Source organism: Cololabis saira, chromosome 2 (genome assembly GCF_033807715.1).
Source record: "Cololabis saira isolate AMF1-May2022 chromosome 2, fColSai1.1, whole genome shotgun sequence".
NCBI lineage: Eukaryota > Metazoa > Chordata > Actinopteri > Beloniformes > Belonidae > Cololabis > Cololabis saira.
Genome location: NC_084588.1, coordinates 35,759,614 through 35,781,937, shown reverse-complemented (window position 1 = coordinate 35,781,937; position 22,324 = coordinate 35,759,614). Strand labels below are relative to the sequence as shown.

Below are 22,324 nucleotides of genomic sequence, written 5' to 3'. Positions count from 1 at the left end.
TTTTTTTCCACCATGGTAAAAAAAACCCATCCGAATGAATGGGGCCATTTGGCATGGATTTTACATTAAAGCTTCCTTAAATCACAGCTTCATGAAATTTGAATATGTTGAAGATCACAGCTTGCCGAGTCGGGGAACATTTGTATCATGTCTCTACGATAATCTGTTGCCTAGCAACAAGCATCCAAAGTCAAACGGAAATTTAAAAAAAAAAGAAAGGTCAATATCACAAAAACTTTAAAAGTTGGCATAATGAGGTTCTAGGGTCCGTTAGTGCCAATCAGGCCGAGTGTTTGAAAGTTTGAACGATGTCTCTACGATAAAGTCCGGCCGAGCAATAAGCGTCTGAATTTTCGCCTTTTTTTTTGCTTTTTGGCATCTAGCGTTGCCACGGTAACACTTTTGCCTGAGAAAAGTAATGCCCATTGAGGCACGATGGAGACGCATCCAACGATATATGCCATGCATGGGTGTACATTGCGGTCCGAGCAGCATTAACAGATTGTTTATTCACATGGTCCCCCATACAAATGCATAGGTTTTTGTTGCCATGGTAACAAGCCCCATAGGATAGAATGGGACAAGAGCGTAATGAGACCTCAGTATGTTGTAGTCCACATCAAGCTGAGTCTTTTAACGTTGGAACCAAGTCTCTACGATACTGCGTTGCCGCGCAACAAGCATCCGAAGTTCCGTTAGCATCAAAATGAGAAGAGTGAAATATCTCAAAAACCGTAATAGCTAGCATGACGAGACTAAAATATGTTGCAGTACAAAGCGTCCCGGGTTGGTCAATGTTGTAATGATGTCTGTACGATAAACCGTTGCCTAGCAACAAGCGTCCAAAATAAAAGTGATTTTTTTTTTAAATTGAAAGTTAAATATCGCAAAAACCGTAATAACTAGCATGATGAAGTTGTATGGTCCTTTAAAGACTATCGGGCCGAGTGTTTCAAAGTTTGAACGATGTCGCTACGATAAAGTTCGGCCGAGCAATAAGCGCGGGAATTTTCGCCTTTTTTTTTGCTTTTTGGCAACTAGCGTTGCCACGGTAACCCCTATTACTGAGAAAAGTAATACCCATCGAATCACGATGGAGACGCATCCAACGATGTATGCCATGCATGGGTGCACGTTGCGGTTCGGGCCGTATTAACGGACGAAAAAAAGTGCGGAATAATAAGAATAATAATAACTAGAAAATTTCATGAAATTTTGATATGGGCATGCCCTACTGCCCATTCGTCCCCTCTCGCCGCTTTGGTTTGGGGCTGTAGTGTTTGTGTTCGGGGCGGTTCTATGTCAGTTTCAGGTGTTTACGGTTGTATTGCATTCATTCCTGTGCTCCCAATAGCTATTAATGGGGCGCGCTTTTTGCCGTCTAGCGTCCCCACTGTAACGCTTTTGACTGAGAAAAGTAATGCCCATCGAGGCACGATGGAGAAGCATCTAACGGTGTATGCCGTGCATGGGTGCACGTTCCGGTTCAGACTACGTTAACGGATAGGGTTTTTTTCCACCATGGTAAAAAAAACCCATCCGAATGAATGGGGCCATTTGGCATGGATTTTACATTAAAGCTTCCTTAAATCACAGCTTCATGAAATTTGAATATGTTGAAGATCACAGCTTGCCGAGTCGGGGAACATTTGTATCATGTCTCTACGATAATCTGTTGCCTAGCAACAAGCATCCAAAGTCAAACGGAAATTTAAAAAAAAAAGAAAGGTCAATATCACAAAAACTTTAAAAGTTGGCATAATGAGGTTCTAGGGTCCGTTAGTGCCAATCAGGCCGAGTGTTTGAAAGTTTGAACGATGTCTCTACGATAAAGTCCGGCCGAGCAATAAGCGTCTGAATTTTCGCCTTTTTTTTTGCTTTTTGGCATCTAGCGTTGCCACGGTAACACTTTTGCCTGAGAAAAGTAATGCCCATTGAGGCACGATGGAGACGCATCCAACGATATATGCCATGCATGGGTGTACATTGCGGTCCGAGCAGCATTAACAGATTGTTTATTCACATGGTCCCCCATACAAATGCATAGGTTTTTGTTGCCATGGTAACAAGCCCCATAGGATAGAATGGGACAAGAGCGTAATGAGACCTCAGTATGTTGTAGTCCACATCAAGCTGAGTCTTTTAACGTTGGAACCAAGTCTCTACGATACTGCGTTGCCGCGCAACAAGCATCCGAAGTTCCGTTAGCATCAAAATGAGAAGAGTGAAATATCTCAAAAACCGTAATAGCTAGCATGACGAGACTAAAATATGTTGCAGTACAAAGCGTCCCGGGTTGGTCAATGTTGTAATGATGTCTGTACGATAAACCGTTGCCTAGCAACAAGCGTCCAAAATAAAAGTGATTTTTTTTTTAAATTGAAAGTTAAATATCGCAAAAACCGTAATAACTAGCATGATGAAGTTGTATGGTCCTTTAAAGACTATCGGGCCGAGTGTTTCAAAGTTTGAACGATGTCGCTACGATAAAGTTCGGCCGAGCAATAAGCGCGGGAATTTTCGCCTTTTTTTTTGCTTTTTGGCAACTAGCGTTGCCACGGTAACCCCTATTACTGAGAAAAGTAATACCCATCGAATCACGATGGAGACGCATCCAACGATGTATGCCATGCATGGGTGCACGTTGCGGTTCGGGCCGTATTAACGGACGAAAAAAAGTGCGGAATAATAAGAATAATAATAACTAGAAAATTTCACGAAATTTTGACATGGGCATGCCCTACGGCCCATTCGACCCCTCCAGCTGCTTTGGTTTAGGGCTGTAGTGGTTGTGTTCGGGGTGGTTCTATGTCAGTTTGAGGTGTTTACAGTTGTATTGCATTCATTCCTGTGCTCCCAATAGTTATTAAAGGTGTGCGCTTTTTGGCGTCTAGCGCCCCCCACGGTGACACTTTTGACTGAAAAAAGTAATGCCCATCGAGGCAACATGGAGACGCATCTAACGATGTATGCCATGCATGGGTGCACGTTGCGGTTCAGGCTACATTAATGGATAGGTTTTTGTTTCACCGTGGTAAAAAAATCCCATCCGAATGAATGGGGCCATTTGGCATGGATTTTGACATAAAATTTCCTTAAATCCCAGCTTCATGAAATTTGAATATGTTGACGGCCACAGCGTGCCGAGTCGGGGAACATTTGTACGATGTCTCTACGATAATCTGTCGCCTAGCAACAAGCGTCCAAAGTCAAATGGAAATTTAAAAAAAAAATGAAAGGTCAATATCGCAAAAATTTTAATAATTGGCATAATGAGCTTGTACGGCCCGTTAGTGCCAATCGGGCCGAGTGTTTGAAAGTTTGAACGATGTCTCTACGATAAAGTTCGACCGAGCAATAAGCGTCTGAATTTTTGCCTTTTTTTTTGCTTTATGGCATCTAGCGTTGCCACGGTAACACTTTTGACTGAGAAAAGTAATGCCCATCGAGGCACGATGGAGACGCATCCAACGATATATGCCATGCATGGGTGCACATTCCGGTTCGGGCAGCATTAACAGATTGTTTATTCACATGGTCCCCCATACAAATGCATTGGTTTTTGTTGCCATGGTAACAAGCCCCATAGGATAGAATGGGACAATTTGGCTTTAATATCTCAAAAGCTGTAAACGACAGCGTAATGAGACCTCAGTATGTTGTAGTCCACATGAAGCTGAGTCTTTTAACGTTGGAACCAAGTCTCTGCGATACCCCGTTGCCGCGCAACAAGCATCCGAAGTTCCGTTAGCATCAAAATGAACAATGTGGAATATCTCAAAAACCGTAATAGCAAGCATGACGAGACTAAAATATGTTGCAGTACAAAGCGTCCCGGGTTGGTCAATGTTGTAATGATGTCTGTACGATAAACCGTTGCCTAGCAACAAGCGTCCAAAATAAAAGTGATTTTTTTTTTAAATTGAAAGTTAAATATCGCAAAAACCGTAATAACTAGAATGATGAAGTTGTATGGTCCTTTAAAGACTATCGGGCCGAGTGTTTCAAAGTTTGAACGATGTCTCTACGATAAAGTTCGGCCGAGCAATAAGCGCGGGAATTTTCGCCTTTTTTTTTGCTTTTTAGCAACTAGCGTTGCCATGGTAACCCCTATTACTGAGAAAAGTAATGCCCATCGAATCACGATGGAGACGCATCCAACGATGTATGCCATGCATGGGTGCACGTTGCGGTTCGGGCCGTATTAATGGACGAAAAAAAGTGCGGAATAATAAGAATAATAATAATAAGAAAAGGGAAACCTTTTCTAGATACTAATATATCGCCTTCATTTTCATGTTTTTCCTCATTTTTTCGGCCGTGTTTTACTTTTTGGGGATTTTTTTTTTCCACATCAGTGCGGGGTCATGCTGTACACCCGCTGGTGCGCAGTGGGACTTTTGCGACTTTAGCATGCTAGCAGCATTGCCCTTTGGGCCATTCTGGACGATTGCAATATGGTCATGCCACTACTTGGCATGCCCATAACTAGAAAATTTCACGAAATTTTGACATGGGCATGCCCTACGGCCCATTCGACCCCTCCAGCTGCTTTGGTTTAGGGCTGTAGTGGTTGTGTTCGGGGTGGTTCTATGTCAGTTTGAGGTGTTTACAGTTGTATTGCATTCATTCCTGTGCTCCCAATAGTTATTAAAGGTGTGCGCTTTTTGGCGTCTAGCGCCCCCCACGGTGACACTTTTGACTGAAAAAAGTAATGCCCATCGAGGCAACATGGAGACGCATCTAACGATGTATGCCATGCATGGGTGCACGTTGCGGTTCAGGCTACATTAATGGATAGGTTTTTGTTTCACCGTGGTAAAAAAATCCCATCCGAATGAATGGGGCCATTTGGCATGGATTTTGACATAAAATTTCCTTAAATCCCAGCTTCATGAAATTTGAATATGTTGACGGCCACAGCGTGCCGAGTCGGGGAACATTTGTACGATGTCTCTACGATAATCTGTCGCCTAGCAACAAGCGTCCAAAGTCAAATGGAAATTTAAAAAAAAAATGAAAGGTCAATATCGCAAAAATTTTAATAATTGGCATAATGAGCTTGTACGGCCCGTTAGTGCCAATCGGGCCGAGTGTTTGAAAGTTTGAACGATGTCTCTACGATAAAGTTCGACCGAGCAATAAGCGTCTGAATTTTTGCCTTTTTTTTTGCTTTATGGCATCTAGCGTTGCCACGGTAACACTTTTGACTGAGAAAAGTAATGCCCATCGAGGCACGATGGAGACGCATCCAACGATATATGCCATGCATGGGTGCACATTCCGGTTCGGGCAGCATTAACAGATTGTTTATTCACATGGTCCCCCATACAAATGCATTGGTTTTTGTTGCCATGGTAACAAGCCCCATAGGATAGAATGGGACAATTTGGCTTTAATATCTCAAAAGCTGTAAACGACAGCGTAATGAGACCTCAGTATGTTGTAGTCCACATGAAGCTGAGTCTTTTAACGTTGGAACCAAGTCTCTGCGATACCCCGTTGCCGCGCAACAAGCATCCGAAGTTCCGTTAGCATCAAAATGAACAATGTGGAATATCTCAAAAACCGTAATAGCAAGCATGACGAGACTAAAATATGTTGCAGTACAAAGCGTCCCGGGTTGGTCAATGTTGTAATGATGTCTGTACGATAAACCGTTGCCTAGCAACAAGCGTCCAAAATAAAAGTGATTTTTTTTTTAAATTGAAAGTTAAATATCGCAAAAACCGTAATAACTAGAATGATGAAGTTGTATGGTCCTTTAAAGACTATCGGGCCGAGTGTTTCAAAGTTTGAACGATGTCTCTACGATAAAGTTCGGCCGAGCAATAAGCGCGGGAATTTTCGCCTTTTTTTTTGCTTTTTAGCAACTAGCGTTGCCATGGTAACCCCTATTACTGAGAAAAGTAATGCCCATCGAATCACGATGGAGACGCATCCAACGATGTATGCCATGCATGGGTGCACGTTGCGGTTCGGGCCGTATTAATGGACGAAAAAAAGTGCGGAATAATAAGAATAATAATAATAAGAAAAGGGAAACCTTTTCTAGATACTAATATATCGCCTTCATTTTCATGTTTTTCCTCATTTTTTCGGCCGTGTTTTACTTTTTGGGGATTTTTTTTTTCCACATCAGTGCGGGGTCATGCTGTACACCCGCTGGTGCGCAGTGGGACTTTTGCGACTTTAGCATGCTAGCAGCATTGCCCTTTGGGCCATTCTGGACGATTGCAATATGGTCATGCCACTACTTGGCATGCCCATAATAACGCGAAGAATTCCTACAGATACAATAGGGCCTTCGCACTGAAGGTGCTCGGGCCCTAATTAAAGCTGCAAGCAGCGATGAACGGGCCCTCGCACTCACGGCCACCGCCCCACTTAAGCATATCAGAAATGACACCACCCACGACTTCCTATGTCAAACCATTCAAAAGTTACAGCAGAAAAAAGGGACAACCAATCAGAAGAAGGGGCGGGGCTAATTCAGGCCAATGAAGGTCAAGGACTCCATACAGAATCTGATGACACCACCCACGACTCTCTATGTCAAACCATTCCAAAGTTATAGCAGAAAATCGGGACAACCAATCAGAAGAAGGGGCGGGGCTAATTAAGGCCAACGAAGCTTAAGGACTCATTACAGAATCCCATGACACCACCCACAACTTCCTATGTCAAACCATTCAAAAGTTATGGCAGATAAAAGTATTCTAGGGGGCGCTGTTGAGCCGTTAGGCAACGCCCATTAATGCAAACCATGAAATATCAAATTTATCGCCAAGTCTGTCTTGCATGCAAAATTTGGTGACTTTTGGAGAACTATCAAATATGGACCAATCAGATTTCAAAATGGCCGACATCCTGTTTGGTTTCGGCCATGGCTCCAAGAGACTTTTCTTTAAGTTGTGCCATGATACAGGTGTGTACCGATTTTGGTTCATGTACGTCAAACCGTATCGTGGGGCTTGAGGCACAAAGTTTTCAAGGGGGCGCTGTTGAGCCATTTTGCCACGCCCATTAATACAAACCATGAAATATAAATTTATCGCCAGGCCTGGCTTGCATGCAAAATTTGGTGACTTTTGGGGAACTATCAAATATGGACCAATCAAATGAAGGGTGGCGCGCTTTTTGGCGTCTAGCGTCGCCACGGTAACACTTTTGAAAGAGAAAAGTAATGCGCGTAGTCGCAGGATAGAGACGCACATTTTGATGTATAACACATCTGGGTTCATGATACGGTTCGGGCCGTATTAATTCTCGAAGGAATGGCATAAATTGCTCCAAAATTACGTGATTCATTCAGAATGTTTAAAATGGCCGACTTCCTGTTCGGTTTCGACCATGGTGCCAAGAGACTTTTCTGTAAGTTGCAACATGATACAAGTGTGTACCGACTTTCGTTCATGTACGTCAAACCGTATTATGGGGCTTGAGGCGCAAAGTTTTTTCTGTCTGAACCAATCAGATGAAGGGTGGGCGCGCTTTTTGGCGTCTAGCATCGCCACGGTAATGCTTTTGAGAGAGAAAAGTAATGCGTGGTGTCGGAGGATGGAGACGCACATTTTGATGTATAACACACCTCGGTGCTCGTTACGGTTCGGGCCGTATTAACTGCCGAAGGAATGGCATAAATTTCGCCAAAATGACACGACTAATTCAAAATGGCCGACATCCTGTTCGGTTTCGGGCATGACGCCAAGAGACTTTTCTTTAAGTTACGTCATGATACAGGCGTGTACCGATTTTCGTGCATGTACGTCAAACCGTATCGTGGGGCTTGAGGCACAAAGTTTTCAAGGGGGCGCTGTTGAGCCATTTTGCCACGCCCATTAATGCAAACCATGAAATATCACATTTTTCACCAGGCCTGGCTTGGGTGCAAAATTTGGTGACTTTTTGGGCACGTTTAGGGGGGCAAAAAGGCCCTCCTTTCGTCAGAAAAATAATAAGAACTAGAAAATTTCTGGAAATTTTGATATGGGCATGCCCTACCGCCCATTCGTCCCCTCTCGCTGCTTTGGTTTGGGGCTGTAGTGGTTGTGTTCGGGGTGGTTCTATGCCAGTTTGAGGTGTTTTTACGCTTGTATTTCATTCATTCCTGTGCTCCCAATAGTTATTAATGGGGCGCGCTTTTTGGCATCTAGCGTTGCCATGGTAACGCTTTTGACTGAGAATAGTAATGCCCATCGAGGCAAGATGGAGACGCATCTAACGGTGTATGCCATGCATGAGTGCACGTTCTGGTTCAGGCTACGTTAACGGATAGGTTTTTTTTTCACCATGGTACAAAACCCCATCCGAATGAATGGGGCCATTTGGCCTGGATTTTGACATAAAATTTCCTTAAATCCCAGCTTCATGAGATTTGAGTATGTTGAAGTCCACAGTGTGCCGAGTCGGGGAACATTTGTACGATGTCTCTACGATAATCTGTTGCCTAGCAACAAGCGTCCAAAGTCAAATGGAAATAAAAAAGAAAAATGAAAGGTCAATATCGCAAAAATTGTAATAATTGGCATAATGAGCTTGTAGGGTCCGTTAGTGCCAATCGGGCCGAGTGTTTGAAAGTTTGAACGATGTCTCTACGATAAAGTTCCACCGAGCAATAAGCGTCTGAATTTTCGCCTTTTTTTTTGCTTTTTGGCGTCTAGCGTTGCCACGGTAACACTTTTGACTGAGAAAAGTAATGCTCATCGAGGCACGATGGAGACGCATCCAACGATGTATGCCATGCATGGGTGCACATTCCGGTTCGGGCAGCATTAACAGATTGTTTATTCACATGGTCCTCCATACAAATGCATTGGTTTTTGTTGCCATGGTAACAAGCCCCATAGGATAGAATGGGACAATTTGGCTTCAATATCTCAAAAGCTGTAAACGACAGCGTAATGAGACCTCAGTATGTTGTAGTCCACATCAAGCTGAGTATTTTAACGTTGAATCAAAGTCTCTACGATATCGCGTTGCCGCGCAACAAGCGTCCAAAATTCCGTTAGCGTCAAAATGAGCAACGTGGAATATCTCAAAAACCGTAATAGCTAGCTTGACGAGACTAAAATATGTTGCAGTACAAAGCGTCCCAGGTTTGTCAATGTTGTAATGATGTCTGTACGATAAACCGTTGCCTAGCAACAAACGTCCAAAATAAAAGAGATTTTTTTTTTAAATTGAAAGTTAAATATCGCAAAAACCGTAATAACTAGAATGATGTAGTTGTATGGTCCTTTAAAGACTATCGGGCCGAGTGTTTCAAAGTTTGAACGATGTCTCTACGATAAAGTTCGGCCGAGCAATAAGCGCGGGAATTTTCGCCTTTTTTTTTGCTTTTTGGCAACTAGCGTTGCCACGGTAACCCCTATTACTGAGAAAAGTAATACCCATCGAATCACGATGGAGACGCATCCAACGATGTATGCCATGCATGGGTGCACGTTGCGGTTCGGGCCGTATTAACGGACGAAAAAAAGTGCGGAATAAGAATAATAAGAAAAGGGAAACCTTTTCTGTATACCAATATATCGCCTTCATTTTCATGTTTTTCCTCATTTTTTCGGGCATGTTTTAGTTTTGGGGGATTTTTTTTCCCCACATCTGAGCGGGGTCATGCTGTACACCCGCTGGTGTGACGTGGGACTTTTGCGACTTTAGCTTGTTAGCAAAATGCTAGCAACATTGCCCTTTGGGCCATTCTGGACGATTGCAATATGGTCATGCCATTACTTGGCATGCCCATAATTAAAGCTGCAAGCAGCGATGAACGGGCCCTCGCACTCACGGCCACCGCCCCCCATAAGCATATCAGAAACGACACCACCCACGACTTCCTATGTCAAACCATTCAAAGGTTATAGAAGAAAAAAGGGACAACCAATCAGAAGAAGGGGCGGGGCTAATTCAAGCCAATTAAGGTCAAGGACTCATTACAGAATCTGATGACACCATCCACGACTTTCTATGTCAAACCATTCCAAAGTTATGGAAGAGAAAAGTATTCTAGGGGGCGCTGTTGAGCCGTTAGGCCACGCCCATTAATGCAAACCATGAAATATCAAATTTATCTCCAGGCCTGGCTTGCATGCAAAATTTGACTTTTGGGGAACTATCAAATATGGACCAATCAGATGAAGGGGGGCACGCTTTTTGGCGTCTAGCATCGCCACGGTAACACTTTTGAAAGAGAAAAGTAATGCGCGTAGTCGCAAGATGAAGACGCACATTTTGATGTATAACACACCTGGGGGCACGTTACGGTTCGGGCTGAATTAACGGCCGAAGAAATGGCATAAATTGCGCCAAAATTACACAATTAATTCAAAATGGCCGGCTTCCTGTTCGGTTTTGGCCATGGCTCCAAGAGACTTTTCTTTAAGTTGTGTACTGATACAGGTGTGCAGTGATTTTCGTGCATGTACGTCAAACCGTATTGTGGGGCTTGAGGCACAAAGTTTTCCGGGGGGCGCTGTTGAGCCATTTTGCCACGCCCATTAATGTAAACCATTAAATATCAAATTTTTCGCCAGGCCTGGCTTGGGTGCAAAATTTGGTGACTTTTTGGGCACGTTTAGGGGGGCAAAAAGGCCCTCCTTTCGTCAGAAGAAAAAAGAAAGAAAAAGAAAAAAAAAAAAAATTCCTACAGATACAATAGGGCCTTCGCACTGAAGGTGCTCGGGCCCTAATAATAATAATAAAAAAAATACAAATAATTCCTACAGATACAATAGGGCCTTCGCACTGAAGGTGCTCGGGCCCTAATAAAAAAAAAAAAAATAATACAAAGAATTCCTGCAAATACAATAGGGCCTTCGCACTGCAAGTGCTCGGGCCCTAATTAAAGCTGCAAGCAGCGATGAACGGGCCCTCGCACTCATGGCCACCGTCCCCCATAAGCATATCAGAAATGACACCACCCATGACTTCCTATGTCAAACCATTCAAAAGTTATGGCAGGAAATAGGAACTATGAAATATCGACCAATCAGAAGAAGGGGCAGGGCTAATTTGCACCAATTATGGTCAAGGACTCAAAATCATGTCCGATGACACCAACCACGACTCTATGTCAAACCATTCAAATGTTATGCCAGAAAATAGGGACTATCAAATATTGACCAAACAGAAGAAGGGGCAGGGCTAATTCAGGCCAATGCAGGTCAAGTACTCAATACCGAGTCCGATGACACCACCCACGAGTCTTTATGTCAAACCATTAAAAAGTTATGGCAGATAAAAGTTTTCTAGGGGGCGCTGTTGAGCCATCTTGCCACGCCCATTAATGCAAACCATGAAATATCAAATTCATCGCCAGGCCTTGCTTGCGTGCAGAATTTGGTGACTTTTGGGGCACGTTTAGGGGGGAAAAAAGGCCCTCCTTTCGTCGAAAGAAAGAAAGAAAGAAAGAAAGAAAGAAAGAAAGAAAGAAAGAAAGAAAGAAAGAAAGAAAGAAAGAAAGAAAGAAAGAAAGAAAGAAAGAAAGAAAGAAAGAAAGAAAGAAAGAAAGAAAGAAAGAAAATTCAGATACAAAAGGGCCTTTGCACTGTAAGTGCTCGGGCCCTAATAAAAATAGAAAAAAAAATATGTTTCTGATTTTATTGAGGTGAACACACTTACAGATGATAAATTAATCAAGTACATGTCATTATCAGCACTTTGCTACTAGTTAAACCTCCCACAACGCGTGTATTTAACTTATTAAAAACATGCGTCTCTATTTTGACCTGTTTTTTGTTGATTTGAAAAGGACACAATTAACTTGTCATATGTAGTTTTTCACAAGTATTTATATAATTTTAATTTTAATTCCCTGACATGAACTGGATGATTTGAACTGCTTTGCTTATGAACTCCTTTTCCATGTAATATAAATTAGATAGAAAAGAAATGTGAAGTATTAGATAATGAACTACTTAAGTGGAAAATAATTGACTTCAATTGCATTTAGAATTTTTAATGATCATTTCATCAAAATTAGATGACAGAGGTCGTACTACAGTATAATGCCGTTCACATGAATATATCATCTCACTTAATGGTAGAGATTAGTGTGAGCACTACTTTCGCTGTTTTTGGGTATATAAAGATTCTGACCTCATTATTCTAATCTCCCTTCTTTAATGCCAATCACCATGAATGGCATTTAGTTTTCATAATTTTAGGTGTAGCATGAGATAGAATTTGGTATAAAGTTCTTTACACCTTTTTTTGGCACATGTATAATTATGCTTCTCTACTTCAGTTAAAACTGACACTGAAAATGTATAAATATTTGACACCAGGTCAAAAATACTCTCGGTGAATATAAAAGTCTCCCCCCATGTTGCCATATTTGGGCTCCCAGAGGACCATGGCCGGCTTACTTCAAATCAAATAGACATTTTGGCTTTTACTTCCTTACTGGCAAGACGCCACCTTCTTCTCCACTGGAAGTCGACTAAGGCTCCTTCTAGTACCCAGTGGCTCAACGACACCATGTTTTTTCTGAAGCTGGAAAAGATTAAATATTCACTGAAGGGTAGTTGCAACAAATTTTATAATAAGTGGCTTCCCTTCCTTACATTCTTCCACTCTCTCCAGTCCCTGCCTCATTCCTCTCTTTCTTCCTCCTTTTTATTTATCTTTTTATTTACTTTTCTTTTGTTTTTGGGTTTTTTTTTTTTTTTTTTTTTTTTGCTTTGGGTTTTTTGTTTTCTTTTTTCCCCCCCCTTTTTATTCATCTATTTTTTTAATTCATACTGTTTAGCTTAAATACTTAAATATTACTTATATATAAGAATATAATAATTTTCGTGTATTTGTCATTGTTTTGTGTGGATTTTTTGTTCTGTTCTTAATCCAAAAAAAAAAAAAAAAAAGGAGGTAGACTGTATATCTTTTTTTGTTTATTCCTGTTCAACTGTGCCTTACCCCCTAATAAAAATATCAAAACAAAAAGAAAATGTATAAATATAATGTATAAAGTATATCTAAAGTATATATAAACGTATATCTAAGTTAAAGAAGACTGAAACAATACTCAACAACATTCACAACAAGTTTAAACTGCCAAAAAAAAACAAACAAACTAACAAACAGAAAACAAAGAACATGATATTGAATATTTAATGGACAAACAAGCAAACAGATGGACTTGTTGCTAGATTAGTAATTGACACACCACTTTGAGGCTACACTCGCATTAGCCAAGTTGTAGTGTGCCAAGAGGACGATTAATCCCCTCCTGATTTCTGCTCTGGCCTGCACTCACATTACTTCAAGCACACCTGCCAACCATACCAGAGACCAGAATCATGTGCCAGTAAATTAAAGGTACCGATATGGGGTTCTAACATCAGGTATACATTAAAGAAACTGGTTGCCAACTTTCATGGAGACAGTTTACTGTAGCTGTCAGAGAGAAAAAAAGTCATCTTATATAAGTATGCTGCAGACGTTATTTAGATTCCCCTAAATCCAAGCACCCCAATACTTGTTGACAAAAAGAGGGGTCAAAGTTGACACCACAAGGATAACTTGTTGGTCCGGATATTTACAGGGAGAACCCTCTGTAAAGTGTAGACTGTTTTGCACAAATGTCAGGAAGGACTCAGTTGTCTAATGATAAGAAACTCAACATGAAGAGCTCAAAATTAAGGGGATTTCACTTTTTATAAATTCCTAAAAGGTTGACTTTACAGACGAAACATTTGCTGAGGACACTTTGATGATATGGAAATAATGTTATGCATCGTGAGCTTGTGTTTAAATTATAAAAATTCTTTTAAGTGCAAATGTGGGATTAAGTCAGCCCAGCAGTCATATTTGTCTTTTTTTTCCTGTTACAATCTGTTTGTTACAGAATCCAGCTCATGCAATGTTTGCATGAGCTGGATTTGTTTCTGCAATGTGAACCTTTGTGTTTGATGCCAATAAAATACCATTTAAACATGGGTGAGAGGGAGAGAGCGCAGTGAGGGATTTTGAAAGAGAAAGTGTGTTAGAGTGTTTGTGAGATGATTTTTGGACAGAACATCAAAAACACAGCGGAGCAAGGAGACAGCTTGTTCTGTTTGCATCATATCGCAAATAAACATGCGCACACACTGTCTACACACTCACAAACCCCACAACATGCACAAAGTCCAATCACACTAACATAAAATCATACATCCATCTTTTATGCTATGATGCACAAAACTTCGGCATCCTTTTGTAATTGCAACAAATGTGTATATGAAGAAAAAGCAGACTGAGCATGTTAAAATTCCAACAGCTTAAAGTGAGTGGAGCCAAGAAAGATAAAGAAAAAGGTTGGCACTTTTAGGGAGCAAATATTTCTCTTTGTCAAGGTCATATTTATACCCCTGCAGAATATTCTTCTTTCTTTGATACTGTTGTGCCTTCCTTTGACTTTTCCAATTATTTCCCTGCACTTATATATTCTTTCCTTTCTTTGCGTTCTTTATTTTTTTGCTGTGTGTATTCCTAACCGCCATTATTCATCTACTGGGTTCTGATTAGATAGAAACTGGTCTAAACGGGTTTCTGTCATGTTGTCTGGTCTCATTTCCATTTCCATTACAGTCGAGGCATGCCGCAGATGCTCCCAGCCGGTATAAAACCAATGCAATATCCACAACATAAGATGGACAAAATTCATCATATGTTTGGCGTTTGTGCTGCAAAGAGATCAAGGGTAGGGCTGATATGATGCAGCTCTCTTCATTAAATCTCTGCGCATCGTTTGAAACAGTTAATCTGAAATCTGCCAAATATGTATTCATTGAGTCACTGATTTATTTATTTATTTATTTATTTATTTATTTATTCATTTATTATCAATCATGCTTAACTCTGTAAGTTTCACTCTGCAATTTTGAAACTGCACATATACAACATGTGAAAATACCAAATTCAACACAATGGTATCTAAATGTTTTAATATTAAATAATACTTAATATAGAAAATATATTTTACAAAAGACTGTGTGTGAGGAGTTGGGACGTTGGTAGGGGCAACGGCTCGAGAGAACACTTGCAGGTAGAGGGAAGGAACAGAAAAAAGGCTGAGAACTAAATTAGTAAAAAACAAACAAAAAAGAACAGTGGCGTTAATGAGCCTTCCCTTGAGTACCTTCTGTCTGACTGTCCTTTGCTCTCTGTCCAGTTATCACCGTAATCTCCTCCCACACACCCCTGGTGTTGTTCTGTTTGAATTTGGCCTCCAACCTTCTGCTATAGGGGTCCCTGCACTGCCTCAGTCTTCAGACTGGTCTTTTCCCCAATTCTGAAGGGCTACTTCCTTCTGGTTCGAAGTTCTTTCAGGCGGCTGGTGACCCATGTCTTGTTATCAAAGAAGTAATGAACAGTGCGGTCTGGCATGATGGCAATGTCAGAGAACTTTCAGTATCCCGTGACACATTCAGTGGGGTTTTTGATGTCTTCCGTTTGTGGGAAAAAGAACATCCCAGTTAGTTCACTTAAATTAGTCCTTTAGAGCTTCAGCAGCATCATGTATCTACATCCTCATAAGTGCGTAAACAGGCCCTTGATCATCGGGACATGAGTAGTGGCAGCAGGATCAGGCAGCGGATCAGATCTGCCGGGGGGGGGGCAGTGGCTCTGTAGGGTGCCATGGATATGCATGAAACCGATATAGCTTATTGGTTTCTGGTTGGACAGTACATGTATTGATGCAGCTCGCCGTGTACTGTCCAGAGCGACATGATTAAAGTCACTAGTTATTGTCATAAAAGTGTTAGGGTAGCAAATTTGCATTTAAGTGGCAGAGGAGCCGATGATGTCAGCTGTAGGAAACATGTATCTGGTGGAATAATAGAACGGCCCCCGCAGCGTGCAGGCCAATATCCGGGCAGAGGAGAACTTCCTTTGCATAAACGTGCTTGGGATTACATCATCTCTCACTGACTTGAAGCACAATCCTTCTTCTCAGCATTGCTCGTAGCATCCTCATCTGTCTGTACCAACCCGATGCCCAGTATCGCCTCGCTGTGGTCAGGAATGAGCGAGTGCAGTCATGTCTCGGTGAAATAAAAAACACTACACTTGTGCTATTTCCACTGGGAACTGATAAGAATGAAAAGTTTGTCCATCTTATCCTCCAGAGGTCCTGTTGGTCTGTGTGTTCTCCTCTGCTTTGTGCTTTGCTCTCCTTGTTGTCTCGGTTCTGCAACCTTGACAGCGTTTCCTCCACAGTTCCACCGGGATATTAGTTCTGTTTCTAAGCACTAGCACAGGTTTACCTCTCCATCCTACATTGTCTATTATTACAGCCCTTTATTTAAACTAAATAATTGCTAAAATAGCTATTAATGATAATATAAAATTATTCTTTGCTAGAAGAATTTTGGCAACAAGAGTTATTACTTTATGAATCACAAACAGTCACACAAGACTGGGAATCTTTGAATATGTTTATGTCTGGGATGAGACACGGCTCAAAAAGCACCGCCCGTCGTACGCAGCCCCCAAGTCTCGCGCTCAGCAGGCACGCCGATTTTTTCCAGTGGCCAGCCGCGGTACTGCAACAAAAAATCCCATGGGGCCCAGAAAGCTTTTTTCCCATAGACCGCAATAGTAAATGAGAAGCCTCTAAAACTGTTCACAGGACACCTCCAGCTGTAATCACCGGCAATTACTAATCTTTGTATTCTATATTTTTAAGTCATGGACTTTATATCCGTCAAAAATGTTTTATAACGGCCAGAAAAGTCAAAGAAAAGTCTCTTTCTGGGCGTGACGTCACGGATGACGTCACAGCCGTGTCCGTGCATTCCACGGATGTTTTATATTAATATATATTATGTAATTATATTATATTAATACATTAATCATATATGTGATGCTATACATGTAATAATATACATGAATTAATATATTATTTTAATACATATTATATTAATACTCGTTCTCATTGCCCCGGGGCATGATGGGAGGGCCCAGAGCATCATGGGAGGTGACTCAACTGCGCATGCTCTATGGGCCCGTGTACACGGAAGTAAACCAGGAAGTCCGAGATTTTTTCGGCGGATGCGCTGGCTGAGCAGAATGCATTGAAATGAATGGGCGGCCATTTTTGGTACAGTATCCAGTTATATAATACATCCATGGTCGTACGCCACCATCTAGCCAGAGGATTGCGGATGCCTGGGCTGATATATCAGCCTCAGCTGAGCTTTCACAAAGGCAGGAATTGTCACAGACATTAAAGACAACAGCGACACTGACTTGCATAATTTGTGACTGTGACGAGACGGAGCCGGGACCATTGGATGCCGCACTCGCCCAGCTGTTACATTCTGACACAGAAGAAGATTTCGAGGGATTCGGGGATGGGGAATGAACTGGAAAAGTTCCTGTCCACGTCTGTTTTGGGAGTGAACAAAGTTTTCAGAAAGCTGGTTTTTATTTTGTTAATACAATTTGGTACTTTTCTTCTTGGTTTTTTTTTTTTTTTTCGTTTTCCTGCAGCATTTTGTAGCAATTCCTGTAGCGCAGCTCCATCAGGTAGATGCGTAACTCAACCCCAGCCAATTTAGTACGCTATCCTACTGTATATTCAAAATATCAATTTAATACGTCAGAGGACGAGTTGAAAATGATTAAATGTATGTTGATAGACATCATAGATAAGTTAGAAAGAGCTAATTATGATCATGTCAGCACAGAAAAAGGAAATATTCATTAATAATTGTTTTTATTTTTTCTTCAGTGAGTCAAAGTGGTCTTGCTGGGGATGTTTGTCCAGATCCCGGGCTTCCTGAAAATGGCAAGAGGATGGGCTCGGCCTTCCAGTAAGTTCATTTTGTTTTTACTTTTTCAGACTCCCCTTGCTCCTTATCACACCTAATAAGGTGATCAGCTGAGAGAAAGTGTCAGTCTGCACTGGTTCTGTCTGAAGGTTGTCCAGTCGTTAGGAACCAACTTACTTAAGTTCACAGGAGAGCCATTACCAGTCAATGTCTATTGGGGACCTGTTGTTACAGCAGTGGGTTTTCAGATGGGAATTAGTTAATGTAGCTGTCTTGAAATAAACATTTAAAATAAAAGAAAGTAAAAAAAAAAGTATTTTCAGCCATAGGAAAGCAAATTGTTAGATACAAGTTTACAATTTGATGCATTAACAAATTGGGGAGCAAATATGCATGCTTGGAGTTGTCAGATTTTCTTTTTCTTAAAATGTATGTCCAAAATAACTGCCTTTCCATGCTTAAGTCCCTTTTTACAGAACATTTAAAGTATTTGTAATTATTTTCCTCATCCAGTCCTCGAAGCATTCGAAGTAAGAAATAGCAGAATTGATACGTTAAACACCCTGCAGTGTCAACTTGGGAGAAAGGATATATAAAATAGTATTTTTATTCATCAAGCGTATGCTATATACGTACAAGTAGGTTTATAATTGACTGAACCTAATTGAATTCAATTGTATTTTAATCATTCTCTGAGGGAAAAGACATGTTTACAGTAAAGATTATTCAGGAAAAATAAATCAATTGGTTAAAAAGAAAATTAAATTAGAATAAACATCAAATTAACAGCTGTTAGATACTATAAAGTGTGGAGGGGTGAGCACAACGGTTAACATAACCATACACTGCCTGGAATCCCTCCTGCTTTAACCTTGTTTGAAAACTTTTTTTAAACCTTGGCTTACCTTTACTATACCTTTGCAATACCATTGCATACAGTAGCTGATGTATATGATTCTTCAGAAATGCTACTACATCTTGCAGACAAGTAAAGAAAAATTTTTTCATCTCAAATTAGGTAAGGGATACTGAATGAAAGATTCGGTGTCGGCTTGTTAAGCAGCATTTCTGAGGAATAACAATAAACACATACAATTCCCGTATCCTAGTTGTTAACAAATGCAGCACTAGGGCATAGTCATTTAGAAGTTCCTGGCACTCTTCTGTGTAACAATATTCTGCAGAGACTCTGTTAGGAATGACTGCTGCTAAGGTCTTAACATGTCTATATGGTCTGATAAAGACCGGAATACTCCACATCGCTTAATTCAGTTCATATTTTTAATCATGTCCTTGCAAATACTCAATATTTAATATGACTTGCTGATATATTCTATATTTATTTTTTATGTTTACAGTACATTAGGACTTAGGAATCTGTTTTTTTTTTTACATCAAATAGGATATATGATTAGATTGTAATCCAGCAGAAGCTAATTTGTACAGGGGGGTTTACAGGAAGATATTTTACACACCTGCTGTGGATATTGTCAGTCCTTCATATATAGTAAGTACAGGGCGTCTTATTATAAGGTTACTCTATGAAATCATTAGATGCCATTTGAATGGTCAGATACTGCATTTCTTACTTTTATAGGGGCATACAATTGAGCAGTTCAGTATAAGCCATCATCGAATCATTTTGAGATTTTTTTATTGTCTTTTTGTATTGTTTTGTTTTACCTTCATCATATGCAGGCTTATGAATAAAATAAAAGTGAGGGCATGAGGGCTCATCAGGAGCATGTTCCACTTTTTAAAATGAGCTGAGCTGAGCTGCTGGAGAACGACAAAGATCTAAAGATGTTCCTCAGTCTATTAGAGAGCAAGTGGTAACCAGGGAAATGGAGTCATATTGCATTACATAAAAATGATACAGAGGGAATTACTGCATTTCAAAGTTAAGGATGCATTTATAGTCGAAGGATGTAGTCTACTTTTGGCCTAAAATATGTTCATATGCAGACACACAGACACACACACACACACACACATATATGTATGTATATATATATATATATATATATATATATATAGTCTGTAGTCAGATAAATATAAAGTCAGATAAATATGCCTCTTTCCAATCTCTTTGGGAAAATCAGTTTTTGAAGATTTCATCATTACAATCAATTCTTGTTATCTCCTGCTTGCAACAGTACCAGTCAATTTGTTTTACCTTATAACTGTCGCTAAACTGTCCTTACACAAATGCATTTTGTTGTAGTTCTGAAATGCAAAATTTGGATGCTCAATACGAGTCGATATATTTTTTTCAGTTTGTTACTGCATGTTTTCATTGTCTATGTTTAGAAGATAGAAGCATGAAGCATAAACAAGTAACTTTAAAACAGAACAAAATAAATCATGGAATCACTTTATTAAACAAAATTATCTAAACTATTGACTCATCAAAGTAGCGACCTTTGGCATAGATAACAGCTGAACACACTCATTCATTGGCGCTCTTTCTACAATGGAAATCAAATATTCTTCAGAAAGTTCTTCCCAACTCTGTTGTCTCAAACCAGCTTAATGAGCTTTAGATCTGGAGACTGAGCTGACCACTTCATGCTTCAGTTCTACTATTTTGTTCTGTTTACTAAGGTAGATCTGGCACAGCCTGGACTTGGGTCATTATCTTGCCGTACAATAAAGTGCACAACAGTGCCAGACAATTACGCTTTCTCCTCCATGGTTGACAGTTGATCTCACACACTGATGTATATTCTTTTTTAGTTTTGGGTAACCTTACCTTTTTTTTCTAAATTCTGACAGTTTACCACTTAACTTTGTAACATTTGAAGCTATTTATTGAGCTTGAATAGCTTACATTTTAACTTTATTTTATTTTATTTTTAATTGGGGTGTTCTCAAACTTTTGATTGGTAGTGTATATTGACAAATTAAGTAGAAAAACATGACTTTTGCTAATATTACATTTGTGTTTTTCATATCATCCCACTTTTTCTCCTATTTGAGATTGTACAAAGGGATCCTGCATCACCTGCTCATGAGAGCATGTGTGAGCAACGTCTTGCTTTCACTACACTACTGACTACAAGAAAAATTGCCATGACAAAGTTGAAGAGACTGCGAGACAAGTGTCTTTTTTGAGAGACTTTAGCTTCTCATTTAGTCAGAGGACACTTAAGAGAATCCGGTGTGAATCCACTTGATTGGCCAAGTTTGAGCATGCCCGACAAGGAATTTTGACTCCGGTTATTTCGCTCACTGTACCCAGATTTAAAAAAGTAACAAACAGTAATAAACAAATGTGGCACTTATTAACATATATAAATGCACGGACAAGGTGCTGTTTTCAGGGGCAATGAAGGACCCTTTATGCTTCGGCCTGCTGCCCTCCCATTTGTTCCACCTTTTCCTCACAGGTTGGAATATAATGAAAGAAACCCTGAAAATGGGGACCAAGACCAAGAGGTTGCCGCTGGCCGCGCTTTTGCTGGGCCACAAGATGTCAATGAAATTCTTCTTGAAGAAATGGAAGATCCTCCTCTTGGCTATTAAGCTGGATGCATGATTATTGTGACACAGACAGCAATGTGGATATATCTTCTTCATTTTCTACTTCCTCTCTTTCACCACATCGAGGGCCTAGGAAAAGAAGAAGGGAGGAGAAAGACAAAGACGATGGGAGTGACGCACGTGAACCCACGAGCAACAAGCTATTAAGCTGGATGCATGATTATTGTGACACAGATAGCAATGTGGAGGGGGGGCAGGGCATTCCTAAGTTTTATGGTTGTTTATTGTTTTTATTTAAAGCACTTTGTGCTGCATTCTATGCATGATCCTCTCTCCAGGGTTCACTTATACACAGAGAATAGCAACAGCTGTCTCTCAAGTGAGGCAGTTGGTGACAATCTCAGGGCGATTTTCTAAATTATATACATGTATAGTACAGACCAAAAGTTTGGACACACCTTCTCATTCAAACACATGGGGAAGTGTGTCCAAACTTTTGGTCTGTACTGTATATATTTAAACATAAACATATTTCATCTGCTAAAATACTTGATATCCGAGATAGGAGACATTAGATGCCAAGCAGACTCAGGTGGCTCTATGTTTCCATCACGTATTGGAAGGAAGAGATTGGATCAAATTTGAAAACAAAAAAAGAACAGATGAACAAATTAAGAGAGAATGGAACGGAGAGAAGGCGTGACGAGTGGGGAGGTCGCAAGGCACGAGAAAAACAGAGAAACAACATCATAATCACAAAATGATTTCCTCACTTTCTTGCAGTGAAAATACCAGAACTGCAAGTCAAAAAAAAATGTTTTTTTTTCACTTTCTTTTACTCTTTTTGACAATTGTTTTTACCGTTTTCCCTAACTAGAGTTGGCTCCAGCGTCCAGTTCACCTGTGATGACAGCTATGTACTACATGGATCTAAAAGTATCACCTGTCAACGAGTCACTGACACCCTGGCTGCCTGGAGTGACCACAGACCCATATGCAGAAGTAAGTTTTACCCATCACTCACTGAAAAAGTTTCATGCCTGTGTTTATGCATCAGAGCTATATTACAGTTATTGTGTGTA

The 22,324-nt window shown here is 40.4% G+C and overlaps 1 protein-coding gene across 1 annotated transcript in view; it reads left to right on the top strand.

The window, feature by feature from the left end:
* LOC133463077 (CUB and sushi domain-containing protein 1-like) overlaps positions 1–22,324 on the top strand; it is a 604,241-nt gene that overhangs the window by 325,477 nt on the left and 256,440 nt on the right. The window contains exons 8-9 of the mRNA XM_061744534.1: positions 17,720–17,801; positions 22,120–22,244. Coding sequence (XP_061600518.1) covers positions 17,720–17,801; positions 22,120–22,244 — 207 coding nt within the window. The remainder of the gene's footprint in view (positions 1–17,719; positions 17,802–22,119; positions 22,245–22,324) is intronic.